Consider the following 26,534-nt stretch of genomic DNA (forward strand, 5'->3'; position numbering starts at 1 on the left):
AAAATGTAGTTTCACAAAATGGAAATGGTCATATATGTTCAAACTTTTAAATATAAGTGTCACTATTTTTTTTGCGACTATCGGTGGTGCTATCGACCACCATCGATGATTGGTGGAAATTACTTGTTGGGCACCTCTAAATCCAACGTTTCTTGCCAAGAGACATTTGCCAATTGCCGATTAATCGCTTGCCCGATACACGCTTTTTGTTTCCATTTGGGGAAACATCAGTTTTAAAAACTTTTACGATTCGTGTGCCTTCAATATGAAGTCGCGTCGTCATACCATTCAAACGACCAATTATTCCTAGGAGGATATGCTGTTCTTGTCGGCTTGTGGATATATCTGAGTAAATTTGAGTATTCGCCTATGGATTTTCTGCCTGCAAACCTTGACGCTAAAACTTAGGCGATCGCTCGCTTATATGCTTTAAATTTTTATTAATTATTCTATTCTGTTGATTTAAGTAAAATTATTTTTGTACTAACACCATCTTGAAGTTTAGACTTAAGTTTTATGATCTATAAGATATACTAGTCTAACTTTGCAGATGAGTACTTATAAAAAAAAACAAAATGTGAACATATATATTAATATACTATATAGTCTTTAAGGCGTTACCTATTTTGCAGAAGTCTATACAGCCCACAGTTAGTAATTATGGTATATAGAAATGCGATTCGATTGAGATGATTAGAGAATGAAATTTAGTAACAAACACATTTGCACTTCCCTGTGAAGTACAGATTAATTCAAAGCTTAACGTAATTCATGGCAGTCTAATACTAGCCGCTACTAAAAATTTTTATGGGGTATATGCCTTATATCCAAAATCTATTCTGAACTTTTCCTGCGCTTTTTATGTTTTTTCTCCTTGGAACTCTTTTTGCGTTTCTGCTTCTCCTGCTTTATAGCATCAGATAACTTTAAGTCAGACTGTGGCTCTCTGGCTGCAGGATTAGGCTTAATCACAGGCTTTGGCGCACATCCTTCCATATAAAGCAGCAGTGTCTCTTCGTCCAGTTTCTCATTATCTTTGGGCGGTTTGTAGTCTGCCACATGATCAACTCGCAGCGTGCGATCAATAATTTTGATGCCATTCAGATTGTCCACGGCGAGCACTGTGGAGCGTTGGTCCTCGTAGCACAGGAAACAGAATCCTTTTGATTTTCCCGTTTTGCTGTCGCGAACCAAATTTATGTTCACAACTTCCCCATATTGGGAGAACACGCAGATGATGTCGCCCTCTGAGAGCGTGTATGGAAACCCGGCGATAAATATCCAAGCGGAGTCCCGGTACATGTCATGCCAGCTCTTGCCACTAGGGTTTTTAAGCTCCTGCTCGCTTAATTTGAGCACATTTCGCATATTTGTTAGCGGATGACGTCGACTTCTTTAACGTGGAGCGCGGCAGCGCCTACGAGCGCTATAAGCGTAGAATCTTGCGGGAGGCCGAAGGACTTGACTCCTGCTCGGAAGACTCGGATGCCGATGACGCGGATGCCTACTACGAGACCGCAAGCGAACAGGACGCGGATTGAGCAGCATCTTTAAAAAATACCCTATACTCATATAATAAGATTTCTTTTAAAAGTGAAACTTTTTTAAAATATTCAAAAGGATGTCTTTAAATTAATTTAGATGAGCACTTCAAAGCAAATATACATATATATTCTATTCATACATAAATATTGATGAAAATACACTGATGTGTGCTGTGTGTGACTTGTGCTATGTCGATTTTCTGTGTAACCTCTTAACGCTGCTGCCTTTGAGTCGTGTTTGCGAGGCTTGGCGGAACATTGCGTTACCTCTCGACATTGTCCCTCTGATTTGAATATGCAACTCTGTGCGGCTAACGGTAGTTTTCCTGTTGATTGTATGAGCTTTCGTAGTCCAAGTAGAGGTGCCAAACTATCGATGGCACTATTGTCACCATCGATGGTAGGGTACTATCGAGCTACTGCACTATCGATGATTTAATGTCTCGATAGTGGACGATAATATCGTAACCAAGCAAACATTCGCACTTTTAATTTGTGGTTGCTCGTATACAAATATTTTTTTTAAGTGTAAAGTTGTAAAGTGTTGCTTTAAAATATCAATTCGTAAAAATATTTAAAAGTATCGCTTTCTTAAAAGAGGTAATTTGAAGAATGCTTAGAGCATTTTTGTCGCAGTTCTGCAGCAAGTTCCGACTGCAACAGCAAGGACAGTTTTGGTCATTTATTTGATTGCAGGTCAACCAACCAGGCGGATTTTCCATTTTGAAAATGACTGATGTTCAAATATTTATGCATCCCAGCAATGTCTGTGGAGTCGAAGAGTTTTCAGCAAGGCGAGACGAATTGTTTGTGATAGGCGGACACGGCTTAAAGAAGAAAATGCGAAGGTTTTGCTCTTTTTGAAGAAAAATCTATCGCTATATCGCAATAAAAAAACATAATCTAATCATTTTTAAGTTTTAGCTTTCAAGTCGATTCAGCTGTTATCTGAAAATGTAGTTTCACAAAATGGAAATGGTCATATATGTTCAAACTTTTAAATATAAGTGTCACTATTTTTTTTTGCGACTATCGGTGGTGCTATCGACCACCATCGATGATTGGTGGAAATTACTTGTTGGGCACCTCTAAATCCAACGTTTCTTGCCAAGAGACATTTGCCAATTGCCGATTAATCGCTTGCCCGATACACGCTTTTTGTTTCCATTTGGGGAAACATCAGTTTTAAAAACTTTTACGATTCGTGTGCCTTCAATATGAAGTCGCGTCGTCATACCATTCAAACGACCAATTATTCCTAGGAGGATATGCTGTTCTTGTCGGCTTGTGGATATATCTGAGTAAATTTGAGTATTCGCCTATGGATTTTCTGCCTGCAAACCTTGACGCTAAAACTTAGGCGATCGCTCGCTTATATGCTTTAAATTTTTATTAATTATTCTATTCTGTTGATTTAAGTAAAATTATTTTTGTACTAACACCATCTTGAAGTTTAGACTTAAGTTTTATGATCTATAAGATATACTAGTCTAACTTTGCAGATGAGTACTTATAAAAAAAAACAAAATGTGAACATATATATTAATATACTATATAGTCTTTAAGGCGTTACCTATTTTGCAGAAGTCTATACAGCCCACAGTTAGTAATTATGGTATATAGAAATGCGATTCGATTGAGATGATTAGAGAATGAAATTTAGTAACAAACACATTTGCACTTCCCTGTGAAGTACAGATTAATTCAAAGCTTAACGTAATTCATGGCAGTCTAATACTAGCCGCTACTAAAAATTTTTATGGGGTATATGCCTTATATCCAAAATCTATTCTGAACTTTTCCTGCGCTTTTTATGTTTTTTCTCCTTGGAACTCTTTTTGCGTTTCTGCTTCTCCTGCTTTATAGCATCAGATAACTTTAAGTCAGACTGTGGCTCTCTGGCTGCAGGATTAGGCTTAATCACAGGCTTTGGCGCACATCCTTCCATATAAAGCAGCAGTGTCTCTTCGTCCAGTTTCTCATTATCTTTGGGCGGTTTGTAGTCTGCCACATGATCAACTCGCAGCGTGCGATCAATAATTTTGATGCCATTCAGATTGTCCACGGCGAGCACTGTGGAGCGTTGGTCCTCGTAGCACAGGAAACAGAATCCTTTTGATTTTCCCGTTTTGCTGTCGCGAACCAAATTTATGTTCACAACTTCCCCATATTGGGAGAACACGCAGATGATGTCGCCCTCTGAGAGCGTGTATGGAAACCCGGCGATAAATATCCAAGCGGAGTCCCGGTACATGTCATGCCAGCTCTTGCCACTAGGGTTTTTAAGCTCCTGCTCGCTTAATTTGAGCACATTTCGCATATTTGTTAGCGGATTCATTTTAATATTTACAACTGAGGTATGACAGAGACAGTGTGCCCGTAGGAGGAGATGTCGATCAAAATATACTACTATCGCATATTATACAATCGATTACAGTAATCAAATTTGTTGTGCAACACTACACGAACGAGTAGGTATCGTTTAGCGGAACTTGGTCACACCACGCTCAGTAGTACTTTTTAGCTGGTCGTTGTCGGTTCGGTGGTCGTTCATGCGTGCGCCGTAATTTTTGTTTTCGCGTTTCCAATCGAAAACCCTGCAAAATTTTTGCTAGTGAAAACTGCTTGAAATGTTGTAATCTAATTACAATTATATGCAAGTGCTTCAATGTGCAATTAAGGTGTGTTTAATGTTTGTACAATTTATTGAATAAGCGGCTGCCGAACTAGCATGTCTGCCAATATGTATGTGAGTCCGTATGTGTGAGTGCGCTTGCTTGGCCCCTGTACTTGTGTGCGAGTGTGTGTATGTGCGTTTGTGCCAGTGTGAGTGTGTGAAAAGCAAAAGAAAAAGATATGCTGCTCACAGCAGCAGCAGCAGAAATATATTTCTTCTTCTATTTAAAAATGTGTGTCAGTGTATGTGTATTACTAAAGAAGGCATAATAAATAATAGACGCTTGTTTTTCTGCCACTCTAAAGCATTTCAAAACGCTGTCTGCATTAATTGTGTTATTGTTTTAAAATTTTCCCATCAGTGCGAATTGTGTGTCAAATACGGCAAAAACAAAAAGAAGCAAATAACCGTTACAGAGTGTTACAACAACGCCCCATTTTAAGGAGGGTCAACATCTTCCCTACCCCCCCGCAGCTTCTGTGTGCGCTGTCGTCATACGTTTTTGTCGCCTCTTACTCTCACTCTCTCCCTATCTGTTTGTCTCTCTGTGTGTGTCTCCTATTCCCACGCATGGATCGCCGCTCGCATAATGTACGCATTTTGCCTTTTGCTTTTATTGCTGCTGCTGTTGCTGCTGCTGCTGGTATGTAAAAGGGCAAATACTTGTGTATATAGATGATGTGAGAGTGTGTGTGTACGCGTATTATTTTGTTGCTTTTACACTACATTTATGTCACCCCGCTGGCCACACTTACACTCACACACACTCACACCTGAGACAACTCCACCATATGCCTGCTGCCTGCTGGTCTGTCTGCCCCCCTCCTCCTCACTCCTCACTCTTGCGCTGTCTGTCTTTCTATCTGTTTTAACACATTCCACCCCATTTCGCGCTGTAAATGCCGCCCGACTGTTTGCTCCTTCCCCTCCTCCTTGTGCTTGTTGTTCATTCCACTGTTTTTTGTTTTTGTTTTTTGCTTTTACTTGTTTTCGAGGCTTTGGCTTAGGTGTGGCCATACTTTAGTTAGTTGTGGGTTTCCTTTACACAACTCCACGGAAGTGGCAATAAAACAATTATATAAAAAAGAAAATAGTGTGTCCACGCCGTTGACATTGAACTCACCAGCAGCTCCAGTTGCGGCAACCGTTGTTCTCCTCTCTTCTCTTCCCATCAACTCTGCCTCTGCCACTGCCAGTCGCCGCGTTACTTTCCCAAAATAACGAGAAAAAATAAAATGAAAAAATCCAGCTCCTGTCGCAAAAGCCTTTCCTTTTTGTTCGCTGTTGCAAGAGTTACACTACAAAATTACCCGGGTCTTTGTGAAAATTTACTTTGCACAAGGATCAAGATGGAATAAGTTGTTTCTTATAACTTTCAACCCCTTTCAAAGACTTGTTTTAGCCTGCAGACTGTACAATAATTATAGCATATAAGCAAAACATCGAATCAGTTGAAGATCCTCACAGGGTGCACAATAAAAGAAAATGCCCTTGAAGAGTATTTGCCGTTCGACAGTGCTCAATTTTGTTTCTCTTCGATTTCTAATTGTGCTGTCTTATTTTTTCCCCATTTTCTTTCATACTATTTACATATACAAAAATATATGTATGTATATCGTTTTTTTTGGGCAAGCTTTCTCATTATGCTGTATGTTATATGTTATATTCGATATAACGTATAACAAGTACTGTTATTATTATGTGCCTCACGTCTGCTCGAGCCAAAGATTCGCGCTGCGACTGCGCACGATTATGGCACATTTTTATAGCTGCCACAGCGATGAAAACTGCCTTCAGACCGAAACGTGTCAAGTTGCCAGATAACTACAGATGCAACACATTTATATATGTATGTATATACTATATGTGTTTGTGTGTGCTTGGCTCGTGTTTGAAGCATAACGTGCGCATAGAGTTCGATTAATTCCGTTGCGCCTCGGTAGCTGTGCACTCAACTCAAACATCCGCTCACACACTCACACTCACACACACACGCCCACACTTACTACTGTTTGCTGTTGTTGTTGTCTTTTGGTTGGCATCGAATAACCCTTGCTTTAGGCCAATAACTGACCAACTGGCTGCTGCTGCTGCCGGTGCTCTGGGTAACATCTGTTTCGTTGGGGCTTACAAAAAGTCTGAAAACCTCAAGCAAAGAAGCAGCAGCAGAAAAAACTGCTGTCAAAACAAGTAAGTGTTGGTGCGCGTAAGCTGGACGTAAGCATACTCTAGAGTGTGAAATGAGGTAATATAACAGAACAATACAATAACTTGTACAAGAATTCGCCGAATATATATTTTCAATAATAATAATAAAAAGAAATAATTATAATTTTTTTAAAACAATAATAGTTTATAGTTGCTAAAATAAGTTAATGAATTAGTTAAAATTATATTAATACGAAACATATATCAAAATATTTAAGTACTTAAAATATAAAAATACTCTCTTATCCGATCATTTCTCTTATGCACTTTACGCCATGCATACCCCATTTACTATATCTTACAGGGTATATAACAAGCAAGTGCAAAAAATGACTTTACACCCGTTTTTTGCTGCTGTTATTGTTGTTGTTGCTGCTGTGGATCTTGTCTTGTTGCCAAGTTTGTTGTTACTTTTGTTGTTGTTGTTGTATTTGTATTTGTTTACACCTGTGCCTCACATTGCGCGTTTTTTGCATATTATTTATTGTTTACAGCATGTAAATTCTAGCTCTGGCCACGCCCACATTCTAAAACATTTTCGAGGGTCACATACCAGCTAAGCCCACACACACACACACACACAAACACACGCACACACTTGAGCAGACGCCACATATAAAAACAGAAACTTGTGGCGCGCGGGGTTTTTTCATCTGCGTATCAAATAATTGAGCTCAATTGACTTAAATTGAAACTGACAACTGCTGTTTGTTTGTTCTTGTTGCTGCTGTTGTTGTTGTCAGCAGTCATATGAAACAAAAAACGAATAACATAATATTTATTGTTGCTGATGATCGAGCTGATGAGTTTTTTTTTTTTTTTTTTTTTTTTTTTATGAACTGCGCCTTAGAAACAAAGTGCTGAAAATTCAATTTCAAATTCCAAATAGTTGAATAAAATTTGCAAATATTTTGTAAAACAAGCCAATAAAACACGAATCACATTTTAAACTGCACTACTTACAAATATTTAGCATATGCAAATATATCGAAATAAATGAATACTAATTTGATTACAAACAAAATTATGTTTTTATATCACACTCGAAAATCATCAAGATAACAAAAATATATAAATAATATTTTAAGACAGCTTAGAAATTTGAAAAACTGTAAAATTTTCAAGTTTGAGTAACTAAAAAAAAAAAAAAAAAAAAAAAAAAAAAATACAATAAGTTTGTTAATAAATAATTCAAGGATATGAATGAATTATCAAATTCAAATAATGCAAATAATAACAATTCCGCAATAATATAAACTTTTTGTTAAACAAGAAATGATGTAAATTCTGAATTTTAAAGCAATTTGATATACAACAAGTAAGAAGGCTCTAGTCGAGACTGCTCAACTACGAGAACCCCTGAACCCTTCGAGCAATAGCTATTTCAATCATTTTTCGAGTCTTTCTGCGTACACAAGAAACACGCACACACGCATACACACACACACATACACACGCTAGCACCCACGCATCGGCTGCAGTGTGCGCTTACTATGAGAACTGAATTCTCTAATAACTTTCCTTGTGGACATACGATCTTCATGAAACTTTTAGATCATGATTATAACAATGAAATGCGTGCACTTGCAAAAGCACAAGCCTCTATTATTTGAGGGTAAATTTTAACAAAACCCGAAATTGTATAAAATGCATATAAATATACATTAACTGGAGACTCTAGCTCCAAACATGTAATAGATATAATTTTATAACTGCTTTTCGATAAGGTTTTTTTTATCGATAAAAAAAGAACGGGATGAGTTATCGATTTTCAGTGATAAACTCGCTATCCGCGCTGTAAATACGGACATTTAAACAAAATTTGAAGTCTCTAGCTCTTATATCTTTTGAAATCGACGCGTTCATACATACATTTATGGGGTCTGCCACGCCTCCTTCTGCCTGTTACATACATTTAACAAAACCATTATACCCTGATTTCCCATTGAAAATGGGTTCAGGGTATAAAAATGTTGTTTCGTCAGTATTTATATTTTATATAATGAGATAATGCTGTAACACTAAATAGTTACAGTTAATTACTACATACATGATATTGATATGATATTGATAACATTTTATGATTCGCTTACAAAACACTTCATTCACTTTCTAAAATTAATTAAGTTTTCCAAATTTTGCTAGTGATCAGCGATAAGAATTTCTGCTATACTATTATCTATAGACTCCATACAATCACGTATTATTCAGATGTTTGCAGAGCCTACAAATGTGAACCTCATTTATCAGCTTATTTGACTTGCATGCCGAATAAGCACTATAATACATTCAATATATATAAAATATTCTATATCTCTAAGCATATGCTGTCTACTGCGAGCTACATTTTTGGCATTCAGTTCAGGTTTTCACCATGACTCATTGCATGTGACACACTATCTGGACTTTTCTTTGATAAAATCAGCATTTACAAGTGAATCACGCATATCGCTTTGATATTCAATATAGCTTGAAATCTAATAGATACGAGCCTGTATTTACAATGGAAATGAAATTTTATGAATTTGAATAAAAAGGCATATGTATTATATATAGAATTTGCATATTTGAAATTACAAAATGTCCTTTGATTGATAAACCAGGTCATTAATCTAGATATTAATTTTCTTTCAAGTTAATTCGTATCTATATTAATTCTTAGAATAAAATAATTGCACGGTAAAACAGTATTTTATCGGAATCCTGCAGAGGAACCACTTTATATCTTTATTATTATATCCCTTGATAGAATCAGCGAGATCATCCCTATATGATCAGATTGCTGTTTACCTGTTTTTCAACGCCCTTAAAGTTTGATGCAAGATTTCTTGTATCTTCTTTAGAATGAAAATAGAACCTTTTCCTAAACGGCTATGGTCCCATCGCAGTTCAGCCTGTGAAATGCGGTGTGTAAACTCGGCGTATAAAAGTCCGCAGTTCTATTTTTATAAATTCCTGTCTAAAGTTCGTATTGACAGATATCTAAACATAGCATCCACCGAAATGCCAGCAACAAATAAACGGCAAATGGCAAAAACAAATGAAACTGAAATTTCTCGTACGAATTATTGAAATATTTATGCCTGTATGTATGTACACATATGTATATTTATATCTAGAGTCTAAAGTATAGTGTGCCTGAATAAACAGGGCATTTGATACAACCATAAGGCATGGCTCAACTTTCATTCATTCGTATTGGCATTCGCATTCGCATTGTTTTATTTAATTTCCTGCGAGTTCTCTTCTACTTTGTTTAAACAATTCATATGCGCATGGAATACCAAAACTACGAAGAAAAAGAAATGCAAATGTTGCTGTCGTTTGTTTCTAAATATATTTTGGTCCGCGCTCTAGTCCAGCAGCTGTTTCGCATATTTGTTAATGTGCAATTTTATTGTACACTTAATTTATGTTTATTTATTTTCATTTTCATTATTTCCCTGCTGGCGCTAAAAGCTCCAATAAAAAACTAAAAACCCGAAAAAATATAAAAAAAATGCAAATGCAAATAAAAACTATTTAGATATGCGGCATGTATGCTGGGCAAAATTTGTTTTTTTGTAGTTTTTTCGTTTGTATTTATATGCCTTTTTTTTAGACACTGGCTTCGCGCAAAAACTTTCACTTCCATTAAAAAGTTTTGTGTGTACCTGTGCGCTCGGCTGAAGCCGCGCCAAATGTCGACGCTGACGCGAGCAGAGACTGCGGCTGCGAAGGCGACGGTAGCGGCGACGTCAGCGTCGTTAAATGACACTAGGTTAGGTTTTATGGCTCAAAGCGCTTAGCCTAGCTTTTAGAGCCCCGGCGAAATTCTGCATAAAATGTCAACGTCTGAAGATTAACATGAAACACATAACGATTTCGCTTTTAGTTTTACGTTTCTATATAGCATGCAGAGAAATATGTAAAAGTGCTATATAATAAAAAAAAACAGTTTTTTAGTACAAATATTTGAAAATATCCAATATGTATGTACTTCTATTTTAGGTTTATATAGAGTAACTACGAAAGTAACCTAAAAATACCTATATAGGTAATATATATTATATAGACATTTTAAACTATTTTTATTCAAAAAATCTTCTATTTTATTTTATTTCTTAAATATATCTATAAATAAACCTTTAGACAGTAAACAAGAATTTTAGAGGCTTTTTCGAATAACCAGTTGTTTAAATGCTTCTTAATTAGTTCACAAGAAATATCTTGACATATTTTGGTTTTTGAAATCTTTGATAAACTGGTGTTTTACATATGTTATGTGGGATTTACATATTTATGTATATTCCAATCAGCAAATATGATTATAACAGATCTCGGATATGAATTAAAATTAGTTAACAATAGAAATGGCCCATTTGTTTCTCCATCATATAAAACTTGAATCATGTGCTTGAACAAAGTTCACAATTCGAATATCGTATCATGCGAATGTAAATTAGTTTATAATTTTATCATATGAATTTACACTCAATACTCACATTCAAAACTATGCATTTTCGCAACAGAAAGTCATAACCTCTTACCCTTAACTGTTGCTGAAACTCTTTTAGTGTCTCAGCGAGCAAGGGCATGCAAAGTTCGGTGTTTGAAGCTGTAGTTTGGTGCTTTCAATTCAAACGATTTGCGGCTGCACCTGTGTTATGTGACCGGAAGTCGAAAGCTGCGCAATTACGAGGTATGTCTGTAATGAGAGAGTTGGCTAAAGTGTTGGTTGACTGCTTGCTTGGTTGGCTTGCTGGTTGGCAGTTGGCTGGCTGGGCGGGCGGCCACAACTAAAAATAAACGCAACGAAAGCGATTGCCAGTGTTGACTAATGTGCAGCTACATTTAGACTAATTACAGGGCATGCCCCCTCCCCAGCCGCAGCCTTTGCCGAGCTTATGGGTGAGTCAGCCCATCAAAGAGCTGGAGGGGGCACGACACAAAAGCTCCCTCGGAAAAGGCTGAGCATATGTAAACAAATGCACAAATGTGAGTCAGTGAGAGACAATCAGATCAGATTTCGCGACTGGCAAGTGCCGCTACTCGAGTCTCGAGTCTCGGGTCTCGGGTCTCGGGTCTCAATTCTCGGATCTCGACTCTGTCAACTGTTGTGCAGATTGATGCGACTCAGCCTCGAGCGAGCTGCAAGTGAGAGATAAGCAACCAGTAGCTCGGCAATGGAACCGGAATTAAGCAGCCTTGGAGCAACAATTCGGCTTTCAGTGGGTTGCAAGACATAGTTGGCCCGTAGTGGATTTACTTTAATATGTATATAGTATAGTCATTGAAGTTGGTCAGTTTAATGACTTTTTATGCGCTCTCATTAGTCATTGTCCATGAGAAATTTGAAATTCGCATTGTATTCAATTGTAATACTGTGGCAGAGCATATAGCATACAGTTTGTATAAATATAATTTTAATTGGCCGTTGTGTGAATCATTTATGAAGCCATCAGTCATCGCTTGGCTAATGCTAATATATACATACGTATTTATAGCAACGGGCATAATTACGCCATATTGTGAGGCAATTAAAGTAATTGTAATAAAGCCCGCTCGAAGTGCGACTGAGACCTCATCATTGTTCTATTATTAAAAATTATCAACGGGTATAATAGACCAACAAAACCAAGCATTAAAAAATAAAAGACTCAGGCACAGCTATTTCATTGATCTCTAAAACTATATTACCTAATCATAAGTCGAATGATGAAATATGAAATGGATTACCTTCATATCTCAATATTAGTTGGAGCTCTCTCTAACATTTACGATTATGATATGTTGTAATGAATTTATATATCTCAGGATTTTTTTTGAGTCACCTGAATATCTCAAAGTATTATTGAGCTGTTAAGCTGAAATATCGTTAGATTTTTTGAGCTCTCTCTAACCTCAATTTTAGATTATATTCATGCTGTTTATATAAAATACTTTTTCAATACTTAATAATTAGATATCGTGTAGACTTTTAATTTAGTTTGTTTAAAACCTTTAAAGTAAGTTGAGAGTGTGATCTATTAGCTGAGGACTTTCTAGCTAAACGTTTGTTTGTGTATACTCATATCTCAAGATCTTTTAAAGCTATATGGTTAAAATTCCGCAAGAAATTTACATAAGTTGTAAGCAATATAAAATGAAAACAAAAAAGTTAAGAATATTATCAGTTTATCAGCTTTTGTTTAATCAGCAGCTGTTTATTTCTCACGCAGTGCAGATCTATTTATGTACTCTGTTTTTTGCTACGTTTCCTAGAAGCCATTAGCACTTAATGCACTAGAATCACAGCGCCACATTTCCCGTAGCTCTAGTCTGCTGGGATGTGGTTTCGACTCCTCCCACTTCCTCTGGGAGGAGCTGCTCTTCCATTGTGTTGCACTTGTTGAGCTTGTCAGGGACTCAGCCGCCAAATGAGCTGTCGACCGACTAACTGACTGACGGATGGAAAGACGGACAGACTGACTGACAGCCAAGTTAAGCACGTTATGCATGCCATCTACACAATGTACTATGTATATGTATGTGTGTTGCTAGTCTTTTATGGTTCGCAACATCATTTGTTAGTTCATCTGTCTCTCTGTCTGTCTGTCTATCTGTTCTCGCTCTAGAAACGCCAACAGAGGCAGTTGTGACCCAGTTAGTGTCATAAATTAGCACAAGCCTCTGTCTGCAACAGACAATATGTGTTTGTGTGTGTGTGTATATGTGTGCAATGTGCATTTATTAAATGCGAGTCTAAGTATCTCAACACACTTAGATACACTCGCACGCACAGCAGCTCAGCTTGATTCAATTGAGTTTAGTCCAGCAGCCAAAGCGGTTTGCATGCACGTATACCCTGTAGAGGGCAGGCAATGAAGGGATTACCCTTGCTTGCACTAATAAACATAATCCCTAGCATTTACTTATCGCTGCGATGTTCTTTTGAGGTATATCCTGTAAGCAGTTAGAAACTAAATAGGTTTTTAGAGTGGACATTAAAAGAGTTCCCATATCATCACATCTGATATTTATTACAGGATATTTCACAGTCAGCCTAACATTTTAAGCTGGTTTACTATAAGAAGCTCCTAAGAAGACTATCCAGCTTTCAGCTAAACGGTTAATGCCGGTTTCATCTGAGTCTTTGCTAGAACTGGACAGTAAATATCATTATTGAGCAGGTACTCTATATTCCATATAGTAGCAATTTCGCTAGAAGAAACTTTATTTAATTTGTTGTGTAATACTTGATTAATAATACTTAAGTAATACCCTTGTTTAAATGAATAAACAAACTCTGTTTATTATTCTCCAGTTTGGCTATCCTATACATACAATTTCTGAAAAGTGTAATTTTTACAGCTAACATTTAAACTTGTTGAAAGGCTTATATTTGTTTGTTTTTACAGAGTATCTGTCAGGCAACTCTTTTAATCTGATGCATTTCTACTTGCCTCAATTGGGTCAGTCGTGAGAGATAAAAAAAGAAAAAAGTAAAAACCTGACTATTAAAAAGTCATCAACTATTGTTCAATATTAAGTTATTTCATAGCATTAATTAGTCTACAGAGGCTGCAGGCCGATTGATATCACAAACACAGACACACAGAAAAAGAGAGAGAGAGAGAGAGAGAAAGAGACAGACACAGATACACAGCGAGTGTACATGGGGCTTAATTGATTGGAGAAAGTGAGGTACATGATTCGGCTGACCGTTCGCCCGTTTGGGTTCGTTTTTCGATTCGGTCTTTTGCCTGGGAAAATGTCTTCATCTTTGCAGCTAAAACTTAGCTGCAACTGACAATTGCAACATCCAAAAGCAACAAAAACAACTACAACAGCTAATCAAGCGCAACATTGCCAAGGCGAGAGATAAAATTCGTATGATATATATGCATGAAATAACTGTACAAAAAGAAAAACCGATTACGACAATTGCAGCAATACAAATTGTGAATTGAAAGACAGAAAAACATTTGAGGAAACGAAAAACAGTTGGTCGAGCATATTGATTATCGGAAAGCACATGCAGATGATATCTAATATAAATATTTCTAACCATAGTTGAAAACCGTGCTAAAGAGTATCGTAGTTATTGGTAAAATCTGATAAGTGGGCACATGCAATATATTTATATCTTATATATACCAATTATAATTCCTATGTAAATGTAAATGTAAATGTAAATGTAAATGTAAATGTAAATTTGTCCCATTATTGCTAAAAAAAGTTAGGATTTGTTTCTAAGTTCAAATAATAATAATAGCAGTTCAGCCGATCATGAGCAACTTTTATTGGTCAAAACCAATAAACTGGCTGAGAGCTTTTTATAGGCCATTTATTGGAGAATAACTCAAATATAAACAACCTTAACGATCTATTTAAAACACCATAAATATCATCAAAAGTCTGATTACTACTATTATTCATGTGTAAATTTAAATTTATTTATTATGATTTTTCCTATATATGAGAATGAATTATATTTATATATTATAATATATATTTAATTGTATAAATAACAATATTCACATGTATTTTTAACTATTATTCATTATACTAATTTTCATGTATTTATATTATATTATATTTATATTTATTTTTTATTTATTTTTATTTTACAAAGTTAGCTATAATACACAAGAATATTAAAGCTAAGTATATAATTTATATTTATATATGTATGTATATTAATGTAATTAATTATTTCTATACGAACACCGTTACACCATCGTAAGTCTTAATAAAGCAATAAACATGTTACGTTAAAGATAACATATAGAATATAAAGATCCGTCCTAAATCTACTTATTCAATCATTCAAATCTATTTAAGTTCATTAAAAATCATCGCAAAACGACCCTAAATGATATCGAAAACAAACAAACCGTATAGTGTATAATGGGCCGAATGTCTGAGATATCATTAATAATGCTTAATCTAACGCGCTTATTCATGACTTTATCCCATATCCCGTTTTGTTACAGCTACGTTTGACCGCATTGATCGATGCTCATTTCTTATGTGTTTTCATTTTGTCTGCGTCGGTTTTCGCGGTTGACTTTTTGTTCTTTTTTTTAAATTTCCCATCTCGTTTTGCCGTTTGTTTCTATCAAATTGTTTATTTCGATTAACGACGTTTTATGTGCACACGTTGTTGTTGCTCATTTTGTAGTTCTTTATGTGCTGCATTTTCGGACCGTTAGCGTCAACGATTTTAATATGCATTTTATAAACCAAGCCGGTCTCCCCCCACTCACTGCCTCTTTTTCACACACACACACACAGCCATGCAGCTGCAGCCCGATGTCCACTGCCAAGCACAGCAACGACCCCTCTTCGGCCCCTGCTCAAACTCGTTTCCGTCTCGCTCTGCGATTTCGCTGCCTCTAGTCTATGTATGCCCATCTCCCTCTCTTCCACTCTAGCTCTCTCACTCTTTTTCTATCTTTCGTTCAGTTTTGCGTGCGTCTCAGTCTCAGTCGCAGACATCGAATGCAGTACTCTCCTCCTCGCCCCGCCGCGCCCCCTGCTAGCTTAATTTATGAAAGTTTAAATGCATGCATTTGGTGTCGCCTGTAAATCAGAACTGCCGCTAGGCGGCGCTGCCAACCGGTTGCTTATAAATATTTATCGTATCTGTTTATAGATGGGATATGCTCTCAAATATATATATATATCTCACTTAAATGTATATATGTACATATATATCAATATGGGTGTGCGAGTGTGAGTGTGCTACATCCTTAAGTCTGAGCCAATGGCCTTATTCCAAATAAAGGAATTCCAGACACGGCTCACAGTATTTGCCCATAGAGAGTTTTGAAAGTAGAACACGGCTTGCGGTAATTGATAAAAATATATATATACACGCATACATATATACATATGTTCGTACTCGTAAATACGTGCGTGTTGTTAGAAAGTAAACGCCAACAGCCGCTCATAGCTTCCAGTGTCACAAATTACGCAAACATTCGCACAAAAACTTCATTATATTCAATTAAGTCAATGTATTTGTGCCAGTTTCAATATATAAATTAATAAGCCATTGACTTTATTATATATTATAATAATATTATTTACTATAAACATTATAAATAGAAAAGGTTTCAATTGAGCCATACTTTTATACAATACTAAATAAATTGTAATATGGATTACAAAGAGTAAAATAAAACAGAATAAATATAATATATTATCTAATAGAAAATAATATTCCAATTTAATTGAATATCTAAACAAAATTAAATGGGGTTCGCATGCAGTAAGCCAAGCTTTAAAACTCAAAAGCTTTAAATAGAATATTTACTTTTTTTATTCAACAACTTTCAATGAATCTTCGCAAAGAGCTTTTTAAAAAACTCCAATATTATTTGTAACAGTGTAAAACAGTCTGCAAAGTATACAAAAGCTCTTTGAGTAGCTGTTGAATTGAGAGTCATGCAAGTATTCTATGGGGGTCTACCTTCGATGACGGTTTCCGTCATTATTTTGATACAATAACCATTTTTCCACATGTACATTTGTGTAGCCATATGTGTATATTTAAGTGTGTGTGCCCCTATATAATATAATATAATAGCTCAGAAATCTCTATGAGTAATTGGAAATTTATTGCCGGAGAGCGTGAAGGAAGCAGGGCCGGGCTATAGCCTAGCCAAAGTTACATTTGACTTGAGGTCATAAGAATTGTTTATTAATTTAACTTTTTTAATAAGTAGAAATTGTTTACATTTCAAAATTATGTAAATCTATTTAATTAACATAAAAAAAAAAAAAACAAGTAAGAAGACTCTAGTCGAGACTGCTCGACTAGGAGATACCCTGAACCCTCTAATCTGATATTCTAATCACTCTGCACTTCTTTTCGGCACACGTACATACACATCCACGTATTAGAACGCACTCTGCTAACTGCGCAGTAAGCAGCGACTCCGCTTGTGCTGCGCTGCAGTGTGGGCAACATTATAAGGATTTATTTGTTGAATATTTTAATTTCTAGACGTACAATCTTAATGAAACTTTTAGAACATAATCATAATATTCAAATGTATGTACATTCCAAAGCACAAGTCTCTAGTATTTGAAATACGCCTTTTACAAAGGTGAGGGTGAGGGGGTGGATATAGGGGTGGGGGGTAAATTACAACAAAAATCGAAATTATATAAAATGCATATAAGTCTACATATAAAATTTGGAAGCTCTAGCTCTAAAGGTGTAGGAGGTATAATTAAATAACTAGCTTTCGATAAGGGTTTTGATCGATAATAAATTATCGGGAGTAGTTATCGATATAAAAAGAAAAACTTGATATGCGCGTGATATACACGGACCTAGGAAAAAAAATTTCAAGTCTCTAGCTCTTATATCTTCTGAAATCGACGCGTTCATACATACGGACGGACGGACGGACAGACAGACGGACAGGGCCAAATCGACTTAGCTCGTCGCCCTGATCAAGAATATATATACTTTGTGGGGTCTGCCACGCCTCCTTCTGCCTGTTACATACTTTTAACAAAACCATTATACCCTGATTTCCCATTTTCAATGGGTTCAGGGTATAACAAGTAAGAAGGCTCCAGTCGAGACTGCTCGACTAGGAGATACCCTGAACCCTCCAAGCTGATACTCTAATCATTCTGGACTGGGCAATATTATGAGAATTTATTTGTTGAATTATTATCTTTTGTAGACATACGATCTTAATGAAACTTTTAGAGTGTAATCATATGGTGAATATGTGTGTACATTTTGAAGCACAAGTCTCTAGTACTTGAAATGCGTTTTTTAAAAATTGGTGGTGAAGGGGGCGTGGTATCCAAAATCTGTAAATTACAAAATCTTTGTATCCATTAACTTTATATACAACGCAAATTTGAAGTCTCCAGGTCTAAAAGTGTTCAAATTAGGCTGAAAACAATGTCGATTTTTCGATTATTCTCGATAAAAAAAGTTATCGGATTAGTTATCGAAAAAATACAGCAAACTCGTACTACCTATGGTATACACGAGTATGCATGCCAAATTTCAGCTCTCTAGCTCTTAGCTCTTCTGAGATCCTTTTGCTCATACGAACGGACGGACAGACGGACAGGGCTATATCGACTCAGCTCGTCGTTCTGATCAAGAATATATATACTTTATGGAGTCTGCGATGATTCCTTCTGCCTGTTACATACTTTTCACAAAACCATTATACCCTGATTTCCTATTTTCAATGGGTTCAGGGTATAAAAACGAATATATTTAAAATAATTTAGTAAAGTTGAGAATATTTATAAAAATAGTTGAATTAGTACTTTTTTAAAATATTAATTTAATAAACAGATTTCCAGAATTTTAATTTCTGAATTTGCAATATAAATTCCAAGTAACTTTATAGTGTCTGATTATAAAATGACGTTTGTTAATAATTAAACTGAATATAAATAAGAAATGACAGGGTAAGGCCATCTAAATATGAATTTTATATTTATTATCGCTATATATGTATATTAAATTCGTCAGACTTACTATATAGGAGCTGAGAAGATTGAAATTCTAATTCCATATAAATATGGAATTTTTAATCTAACCAAGCGACTGTGGAATGTGTGATAACCTCTATATATGTATATCTCAATTTGTTGCCAGCTGGCTGACTTATCATTGCTAATGAATCGTTTGCTTGTAATGCATTGCAGATGACAAAATCCGTGTAGTCCGTCAGCAAGAGCCATGTCAGAGAAGGTGAGCAGCACTCTAGCTGCACAGCTGCATGCGCATTCGCACTCGCATTCGCTTGCGCTGGCCAACAGCTCCAGCGCCAGCGCCTCCGTAGAGCTGCAGCAGCAGCAGTCATTGATTGGCTCCCGGGAGGCGGCGCTGCCCTTCGAGACAGAAGCACCGGCAGCTGCGATCAGTGCGCAGCTGAACTTTAAGATTGTGCCCGTGGACAGCATGATGGCGAGTGGCATGCCCTTGGGCTTGGGCAACAGCCAGGAGATGTTCGGCTCAATGAACACATCACAAATCTCAAATGCCTCCACAGAGTCCAGCTGCAGTCCGCCAACAGCCGCGCCTCCCAAGCCCAGCAGGCACATGGCCGTGCAGCCCCTGAACAGCGTAAGAGATAACAGCTTGTTAAATGAATCCATACTATAGCCTGCTCCATTTGATTCGCAGAAATCGTGTCGCTTTCCCAAGCTGGAGGAGTGCGCCCACTTTCATTACGAGCGCGTGCAGCTGGGTGCGCTCTCGGTGCAGCTGCTGGATGACAAGTCGGAGCAGCAGCTGGGCAGCAGCATTGCCTCGCAGTCGATTGGTGGGGAGCTGGCACACAGCTCGATGCGGTCTGCTGCGTTCACGCCTGAGAACTGTTGGTTCATCATACGCGTCTGTCCGCAGGGCTGCGAGCCGTTTCTGATCAAACGCAGCTTCGAGAATATGCAAATGCTGGACGAGATGCTGCATCGCTGTGTCTATGATCGCAAGATAAGCGGATTGCGCAATATGAGCGAACTGGGTGCAGATGAGGATCTCCAGTCGGAGCTGGATGTGGAGTATGCAGTGGCCAAGTACTTGGAACGCTTCTCTAAAATCGCCTCCGACTCGCTGACCTGTGGCACCATACTCACCTGGCTCCAGCTGGATAACAAGGGCCGACGGCTGCCCCTCGCCGATGGCGAAACGCAGAGGACAATAAACACGCCCGCTGTGGGCGCTGCCTATGGCGTGCGTCGCTACCAGGCGCAGGCACCGGATGAGATTAACATTGAGGTGGGCGACATGATATCCGTCATCGATATGCCCAGTCCGGCGGAGTCGATTTGGTGGCGTGGCAAGAAGTCGCACCTGCAGAAGTCCCTCTATGAAGTGGGATTCTTTCCGCAGTCGTGTGTAGCCACGATTGGCGACAAGGTGCCAAGGAACTTCCCAATGCCCGCTCCTCTGGTGGGCCACTTGGATGCCTCACCCACGAAGCCGGTGCTGCGCAAGCACGGCAAACTGATTGCCTTCTTCCGTTCATTCATCTTGTCGCGTCCGTCGCGACGGCGCCTCAAGCAGAGCGGCATCTACAGGGAGCGTGTGTTCTCCTGCGATCTGTCGGAGCATTTGCTGAACAGTGGCCAGGACATTCCTATGGTGCTGAGGTCCTGTGCCGAATTCATTGAGAACTATGGCGTCATTGATGGCATCTATCGCCTCTCGGGCATCACGTCGAACATACAGCGTTTACGCCGCGCCTTCGATGAGGAGCGCGTCCCAGATCTGGGCAACCCGGAGATGAAGCAGGACATTCATGCGGTCAGCTCTCTATTGAAGATGTATTTTCGCGAGCTGCCCAACCCGCTGTGCACCTATCAGCTGTACGACAACTTTGTAGAGGCTATCCAGGTGAAGGCCGACGAGGCGGACGAGCGACTGCGTCTTATGAAGGAGACAGTGCTAAAGCTACCTCCGCCGCACTATAGGTAAGTGTGCGAGACATTCAGAATCTCTAGAGGATCATTCTCAGTTGGTTATACCTGTATTAACAACATCATCTCCTTCCCAACAGGACTTTGAAGTACTTGTCGGAGCACTTGCACAAGGTATCGCAGCATCACGAACGGACTGGGATGACGGACAAGAATCTAGCAATTGTTTGGGCGCCCAATTTGCTGCGCTCGCCGGCCCTCGAATCAGGGGGTGTGGCAGCACTGCGCGGCGTGGGCGTACAGGCTGTGGTCACCGAGTACCTGATACGCAACTGTCACAACATCTTCGATGCGCTCGAAGATCACAATGCCCGGCTAAGCATCGTGGGCAACGCAGCGGCGGCGGCAGCTGCTGCAGCGACTGCTGCACAGGGCGAGCTGCGCATGGAGTCGCTGACGGACTGTGAGAGTCTGCTGGTGGAACAGCGCGAACAGGACCAATCGCTGGGGCTGATGGAGCGGCCCAAGAGTTTGAGCACTGGCGGTGCGAAGCTGATTAGCTTGGAGGAGGCGCAGGAGCGGCATTCGCGCATCGAGTGCGGCACAGACCTGAAGCAGTCGCTGCCAATCAACATGATAATGAGCAACAGCACGGCAGCCGCCTCCAACATCGGCTCCTACATAGAAGTGGGCGGCGGTCCGTCCAGCCTGCCTGACAAGTATCATACGGTGCTGTCTGTGCCACGCAGCTGGCAGAAGCGGAAGCCGGACAAAACTCCTTCTTGGAAGTCGATATTCACGCGGAGTCAGCGCCAGGGCAACGAACCAGGCCATAAACTGATCATCGATGGCGGGGCCAGCAGCAAGGATGCAAACGTCTCCACGCGCGTCTGCTTTGTGCAAGCATCCCATGCGCACGCCAGCAAGGAGCTCTCCAAGCACGACAAGCCCAAGTCCATTGAGTTGCTGGAGACGACGCGCGATGCACGCCGCGACTCGGCGCTGGGCATCATCGGCAAGCCGATGGAGCTGTGCATACGCTCCAATTCGATTGACAGTCTGCGCACAGTGGGCCATTCGCGCAGCGTCTCGCACGACTCCTACTTCGATCTGCTGCAGTCGCCGCAGCGTGGCCACATGACCACCTGCCCGTCGCGTGAGCTCTCCGAGCTAGGCCTGAACTTCGATCGCGAAGAGCCCGAGATGCGCATTTTCTCCGAGAGCGAATCGCTGGTTAGCTCGCCGCGGGTGGGCAAGGAGAATGTGCCGCCTGCAACGGGCTGTGCAACGCGTCGCATCATGCGCGCCCGCCCTGAAGAGTTCTCCAGTCAGACGAACAGCGTTAATCCCAGCCCCAAGAAGCAGCCGCGTCTCAACCTTTTGTCGCCCAGTTCAGCGCGCACGTTGCCCCAGTCTGTGGCTCCACAGCAGCAACAACAACAACAACCACAGCAGCAGCAACAGGAAGGAGCATGTGGTCATGAGCCCGCTGGCGCCGAGAACTGTTGCAAGCGCTATAAGCTAGAGGATCAGCTCTCAGATATACAATTCATCGACTGCGGCACACCGGAGCATCCGCAGCAGCAATTCGCCAGCGTCGAGGTGCATCAGCCGCCGCCACCGCCGAAGCCAGCGCGTGCCCAGCCGTTGCCCTCGCCCACGGCTGCCTCGACTGCAGTGCGCTACAGCTATCCCTCAGTGCAGGTGGGTGCCAAGCGCAAGGAGCAGCTGGCGGCGAAGGAGCGCTTCAGCTACCAAGGCACCTTCACCCAGCAGGGCGCGAAGCCGGAGGCCACAGCAAGCAGACCTATGCAGTGAGATGATAACTCAACTAATAGGGAATTTTTATTGAACATTCTGTCCTATATCTTACAGGAATGGCAGCAAGCTACCTGTGCCCACGCCCACGACGCCCTCACATAGTCCGCGCTACTCGCTGCTGTTGTGCGACACGGAGAGCTCCGAGAATAGCTCGGCCGTCAACACGCCTCAATACGATATGGAGCCGCTGATGGTGAACTCTGTAATGTCGGGCATATCGGGCGTCTCTTCCAACTTGCAGCAGCAGCAGCAACCCTTGCTGCTGGGAGTAGATGCTGCCAGCTATCTGGGCAGCTCGCATGAGAGTCTGGGTCAGCAGCAGCAGCAGGTGAGCTCTAATGGAAATTTATGGAACAGCCGGATATTCATTCTCTTCCTCCATCTCTCTTGCAGTTTCAGCCGGAGCAGCGCGACATGCATGCCTTGAAACGTGAGCTATCGCTCGACTTGCAGCCGCAGCAGCAGCCGCGCAGGGGTGCTACGCTGCCCGTCAAGGATCTGCTGCAGGCTGCCAGCTCGCCGAACAACTCGAATTTCACGGACAACACTAGTCAATCGGTGACGCCCAGCGAGTTTGGCTACCAGCATTTGCAGCGACACCTGAGCATGCATTCGCTGCTGGCCACCGAAGAGAGCTCGCCCCTCTACGAGGACTTTGAGCAGACGCCCAGCAATGCGCTGTCGCCCGCCAAGCATCTGCCGGCAGCTTCCATCAGCAGCCCTATCAAGTCGACCATTAGCATAACGTACAAGTCGCCAGAGAAGGAGAAGCCGCCGACTAAGCCCGCGCTGCTGCTGGAAACGAATTTCGATGAGAATATTGTGTACGAGCAGGTGAAGCTGTTCAGGAACTCGGTGACGGAGGTTAATCAGATGCTGAACGAGCGACACGGTCAGAGCCTAAAGCAGATTGAAGAGGAGGATGGCAGCGCGCAAATGGCGCAACAGCTGTTGCAGCTGCAAAAGGAACAAGAGGTGGATGAGGATGAGGAGCAGCGGGACCAGGAGCAGCTGCTGTATGAGAACATTGAGCTGCGCAAACCGAAAACAGTATACGAGAATCTACGTGGCGAGGAAATGAAACTCAACGTAGCAAGCGACGACCTACTGGAGCTCGAAACGGATTCGGATTTGAATTTGGAGTCAGTGGCGAAACATCAGCCCAGTTGTGATCGCATTGAGCTGGACAGTTTGGACAGTTTGCCGAGTGTCGAGCACAATATGGAGCACGAAAAGCAAGAGCAGTTGGAGCATTCGGAGCAGCTGCCGCCGAGCAAATCGCCGTCGTTCAGCGTGAAAGAGTTGGCAACCAAATTTGAAAGTTCGCCCGTTGAGCAACTACCGAATTTTGATTTCAGCCAGCGTGGCGGCTCGATGAAGAAGCCCAACAATGAGCTCAGCCTGCCGCCCGTGGCAGTGCCGCCAAAGCCGTTGCTGATGCCCGTGCCGCTCAAGAAACGCAATGCGAACGCACAGAAGATAACGCGTTCGCTGGACGAGAATGCCTTCGTACGCGAGTTCGGTGGCAAGCAGCTGCAGGATTTGACCGCATGCAACCAGCAGCAGCAGCAACAGCAGCAGCAGCCACAGCTGCCAATGTCAGAGTTAGACAATCGGCGCAAGAGCTTTGATTTCACGCGTCCCAAAACGCTGAACCCGCCAAAGCGTTTGCCGGGTATGAGCATCACCGAGGAGATATGCCAGAAGCGCAACAGTGAGTCGGTCGATCAGCAGATCACCACGCCCACCACCGAGAATCGTATTTCGCTGATACAACAGAACAATGTGCCACTGAATCCGCCAGCGAGCAACGGACGTAAGAGTGTCTTGACTGGTGTGATCCTCGATCGGGAGCGCATCGACAAGATCAAGGAGGAGCGCCGCCAGCAGCTGACCCAGAAGTATTACGGAGACAGCATCAAGTCTCGCTCGAAAACGGAACTCAACTCGGCGGACGACAACAACTTCCAAGCATCCGAATCGCTGCGCGTCAAGTCAAAGTCGCGCGGCGATATGCATTCGCTGCAAAAGGACATGGATATGAATCTGAAGCAGCTGGCACGCGCTGGCGCTGGCTCCGAGAGCACGCTGCATCAGCAGATCGACTACGGCACCCAGCATCGTGTGCGCAGCATCTCGGACGAGAAGAATCAGAATTGTGATACCAACACCAACACTAACACCACCAACACAAGCAACAGTGCCAGCAACACCAATGGAGGCGCGGTCAATCAATCCAATTCGGTCAAGTCTGTTGCCCAGAAATATGCGCAAAACAATGCGCCCGTTATCACAGCGATCACCGCATCAACGATGCCTGGAAAGTTCGAGCGGGGCATCGGGAATCGCGAACGTCTCTCTCGGAACTCCATGCCCCATCCCATAGCATCCACAGAGAGCAATGCGAGTGTCAAGTAAGTAGTTGTGTAGTTGGGGTGGTTAGCGGGAGTAAGCTACAGATAATTAGAAGTATGACTGTTAACAGATGTTAGCAACAAATGTTAATTTTAACAGATGCTCACTTAATATCTTTTAGCCGAGGTACATATGATAGTAGGTTTTTGTTCATAAGTTGTTGAAGATCTGAAAAGTTAATAAGTGAAACGAATTTCAATTCTGCTCATAGTAACATAAAAATGTAGGATAACAGTTGCTAACTGTCGATATAATATACTATAATATATAATATATGTAACAACAGCTGATTCGTAAATTTCAATTTCAATTTTCAGGGTTAATGTAGTGTAATGCTCTATAATGTATACCTATAGTAAATAATTCAGGTTATAAAAGTTGGCAATTATTAACTCGGCTCAACTACTTTTCTATTTGCAGCAACAGAGAAAAGATCTCACCACAATTCTCAATACGCGATGTGACTGCGATGTTCGAATCTCGTTCACAAAACCAATAGACATGTAGGCAACATCGAATACAGAATAATGATATATATATATATAGTTATATATATAGGTAGCAGATAACAAAAGAAGAAGCTGAAGAAGTATGAAATGGAATAAAGGAGCGGCCGCGTTATATAGTTTATTTAGTTTGAATTATTCTATATATTAAACGGATATTTGGAAAGGCATTCTCAAATATGCATCCATCCATATATACGTATATTTATATACCTACAGAGATATATGTTTATTGGATACTGGACCAAGCGGCACCAAAGACATGCAACACAAAAATCGCCGTTGGATATGAGATATATATATATAGACGATATATACAGAGCAGAGCAAAATTCAATTTTGTTTTTCTTTCAAGATGAATATGACTAAAAAAAAAAAGACCCAGATTCTAGGCGTTAAGTTTATCTATATATAGTATATAGAGCATATGATTATTCGTTTTTGTGTAATTATTGCATTTCATTTGACTTGATTTTTTTTTCGGTTTGTTTATTGTGTGTGATTTGCTTTATAAATGTTGAATTCAAAAATTTTACAAGAAAGAAAAAAATTTTAAATTTAAGTGTAAATTAAGATCGCAGAGTTTTTATTCTAAAAACTTGACATAACTTAAGTTTTTGCATTTCGGCGCAACTTTGAGCGAGTTGTCTTAAGTATATTATGATTATTATTATGACTATTTTTATTATTAGTATGCAATTAATTTATATAGATTTTTTAACTAAATCACAAAGCTTAAAAATAAATTACAAATTCAATTTTAATTATGAACTATTTTTATTTATACCTAAACACTTGTAAATACTCTACGCTTGCTTTTACTAAATGCAGCTTAAACAAAACATGGCGAACAAACAAGATTATACAAACTAAATATTTTGTAAGTGTACAAAAATACTGGACTTAACAAATCTGTCTTAACGAATAAAATACAAAAGATATGCAAATGAATTTCAACACAAACTTTTGTTCCCCATTCTCTCCCAA

The 26,534-nt window shown here is 40.2% G+C and overlaps 3 protein-coding genes across 3 annotated transcripts; 1 reads left to right on the top strand and 2 right to left on the bottom strand.

Moving 5' to 3' along the window:
* Positions 1–423: 423 nt before the first annotated feature.
* LOC6586972 (RNA-binding motif protein, X-linked 2) lies at positions 424–3,912 on the bottom strand. The gene is made up of 2 exons (XM_002012539.4): positions 3,867–3,912; positions 424–1,370 (listed from the first exon to the last, which is right to left on the bottom strand). The coding sequence occupies exons 1-2, from the start codon at positions 3,880–3,882 to the stop codon at positions 835–837; spliced, it is 552 nt and encodes a 183-aa protein (XP_002012575.2). The 5' UTR covers positions 3,883–3,912; the 3' UTR covers positions 424–834.
* Positions 2,920–3,882, bottom strand: LOC6578032 (RNA-binding motif protein, X-linked 2). Its single transcript, XM_002003921.4, has one exon. The coding sequence runs from the start codon at positions 3,880–3,882 to the stop codon at positions 3,331–3,333; it is 552 nt and encodes a 183-aa protein (XP_002003957.1). The 3' UTR covers positions 2,920–3,330.
* A 146-nt stretch (positions 3,913–4,058) lies between the features above and the next one.
* LOC6578033 (GTPase-activating protein CdGAPr) lies at positions 4,059–26,498 on the top strand. Its single transcript, XM_002003922.4, has 7 exons — positions 4,059–4,225; positions 19,090–19,510; positions 19,571–20,859; positions 20,946–22,619; positions 22,681–22,954; positions 23,020–25,040; positions 25,462–26,498. The coding sequence occupies exons 2-7, from the start codon at positions 19,124–19,126 to the stop codon at positions 25,538–25,540; spliced, it is 5,724 nt and encodes a 1,907-aa protein (XP_002003958.1). The 5' UTR covers positions 4,059–4,225; positions 19,090–19,123; the 3' UTR covers positions 25,541–26,498.
* The last annotated feature ends 36 nt before the right edge of the window (positions 26,499–26,534 follow it).

The sequence above is a fragment of the Drosophila mojavensis genome, unplaced genomic scaffold, assembly GCF_018153725.1.
Source record: "Drosophila mojavensis isolate 15081-1352.22 unplaced genomic scaffold, ASM1815372v1 contig_49, whole genome shotgun sequence".
NCBI lineage: Eukaryota > Metazoa > Arthropoda > Insecta > Diptera > Drosophilidae > Drosophila > Drosophila mojavensis.

Bases quoted from the DNA above. Each gene is read 5' to 3' on its own strand.
- LOC6578032 (XM_002003921.4), bottom strand. From the start codon at position 3,882: ATGAATCCGCTAACAAATATGCGAAATGTGCTCAAATTAAGCGAGCAG.
- LOC6578033 (XM_002003922.4), top strand. From the start codon at position 19,124: ATGTCAGAGAAGGTGAGCAGCACTCTAGCTGCACAGCTGCATGCGCAT. The intron at 20,860-20,945 runs GTAAGTGTGCGA...CCTTCCCAACAG, and splicing joins CTACCTCCGCCGCACTATAG to GACTTTGAAGTACTTGTCGG. The intron at 25,041-25,461 runs GTAAGTAGTTGT...TTCTATTTGCAG, and splicing joins GAGAGCAATGCGAGTGTCAA to CAACAGAGAAAAGATCTCAC.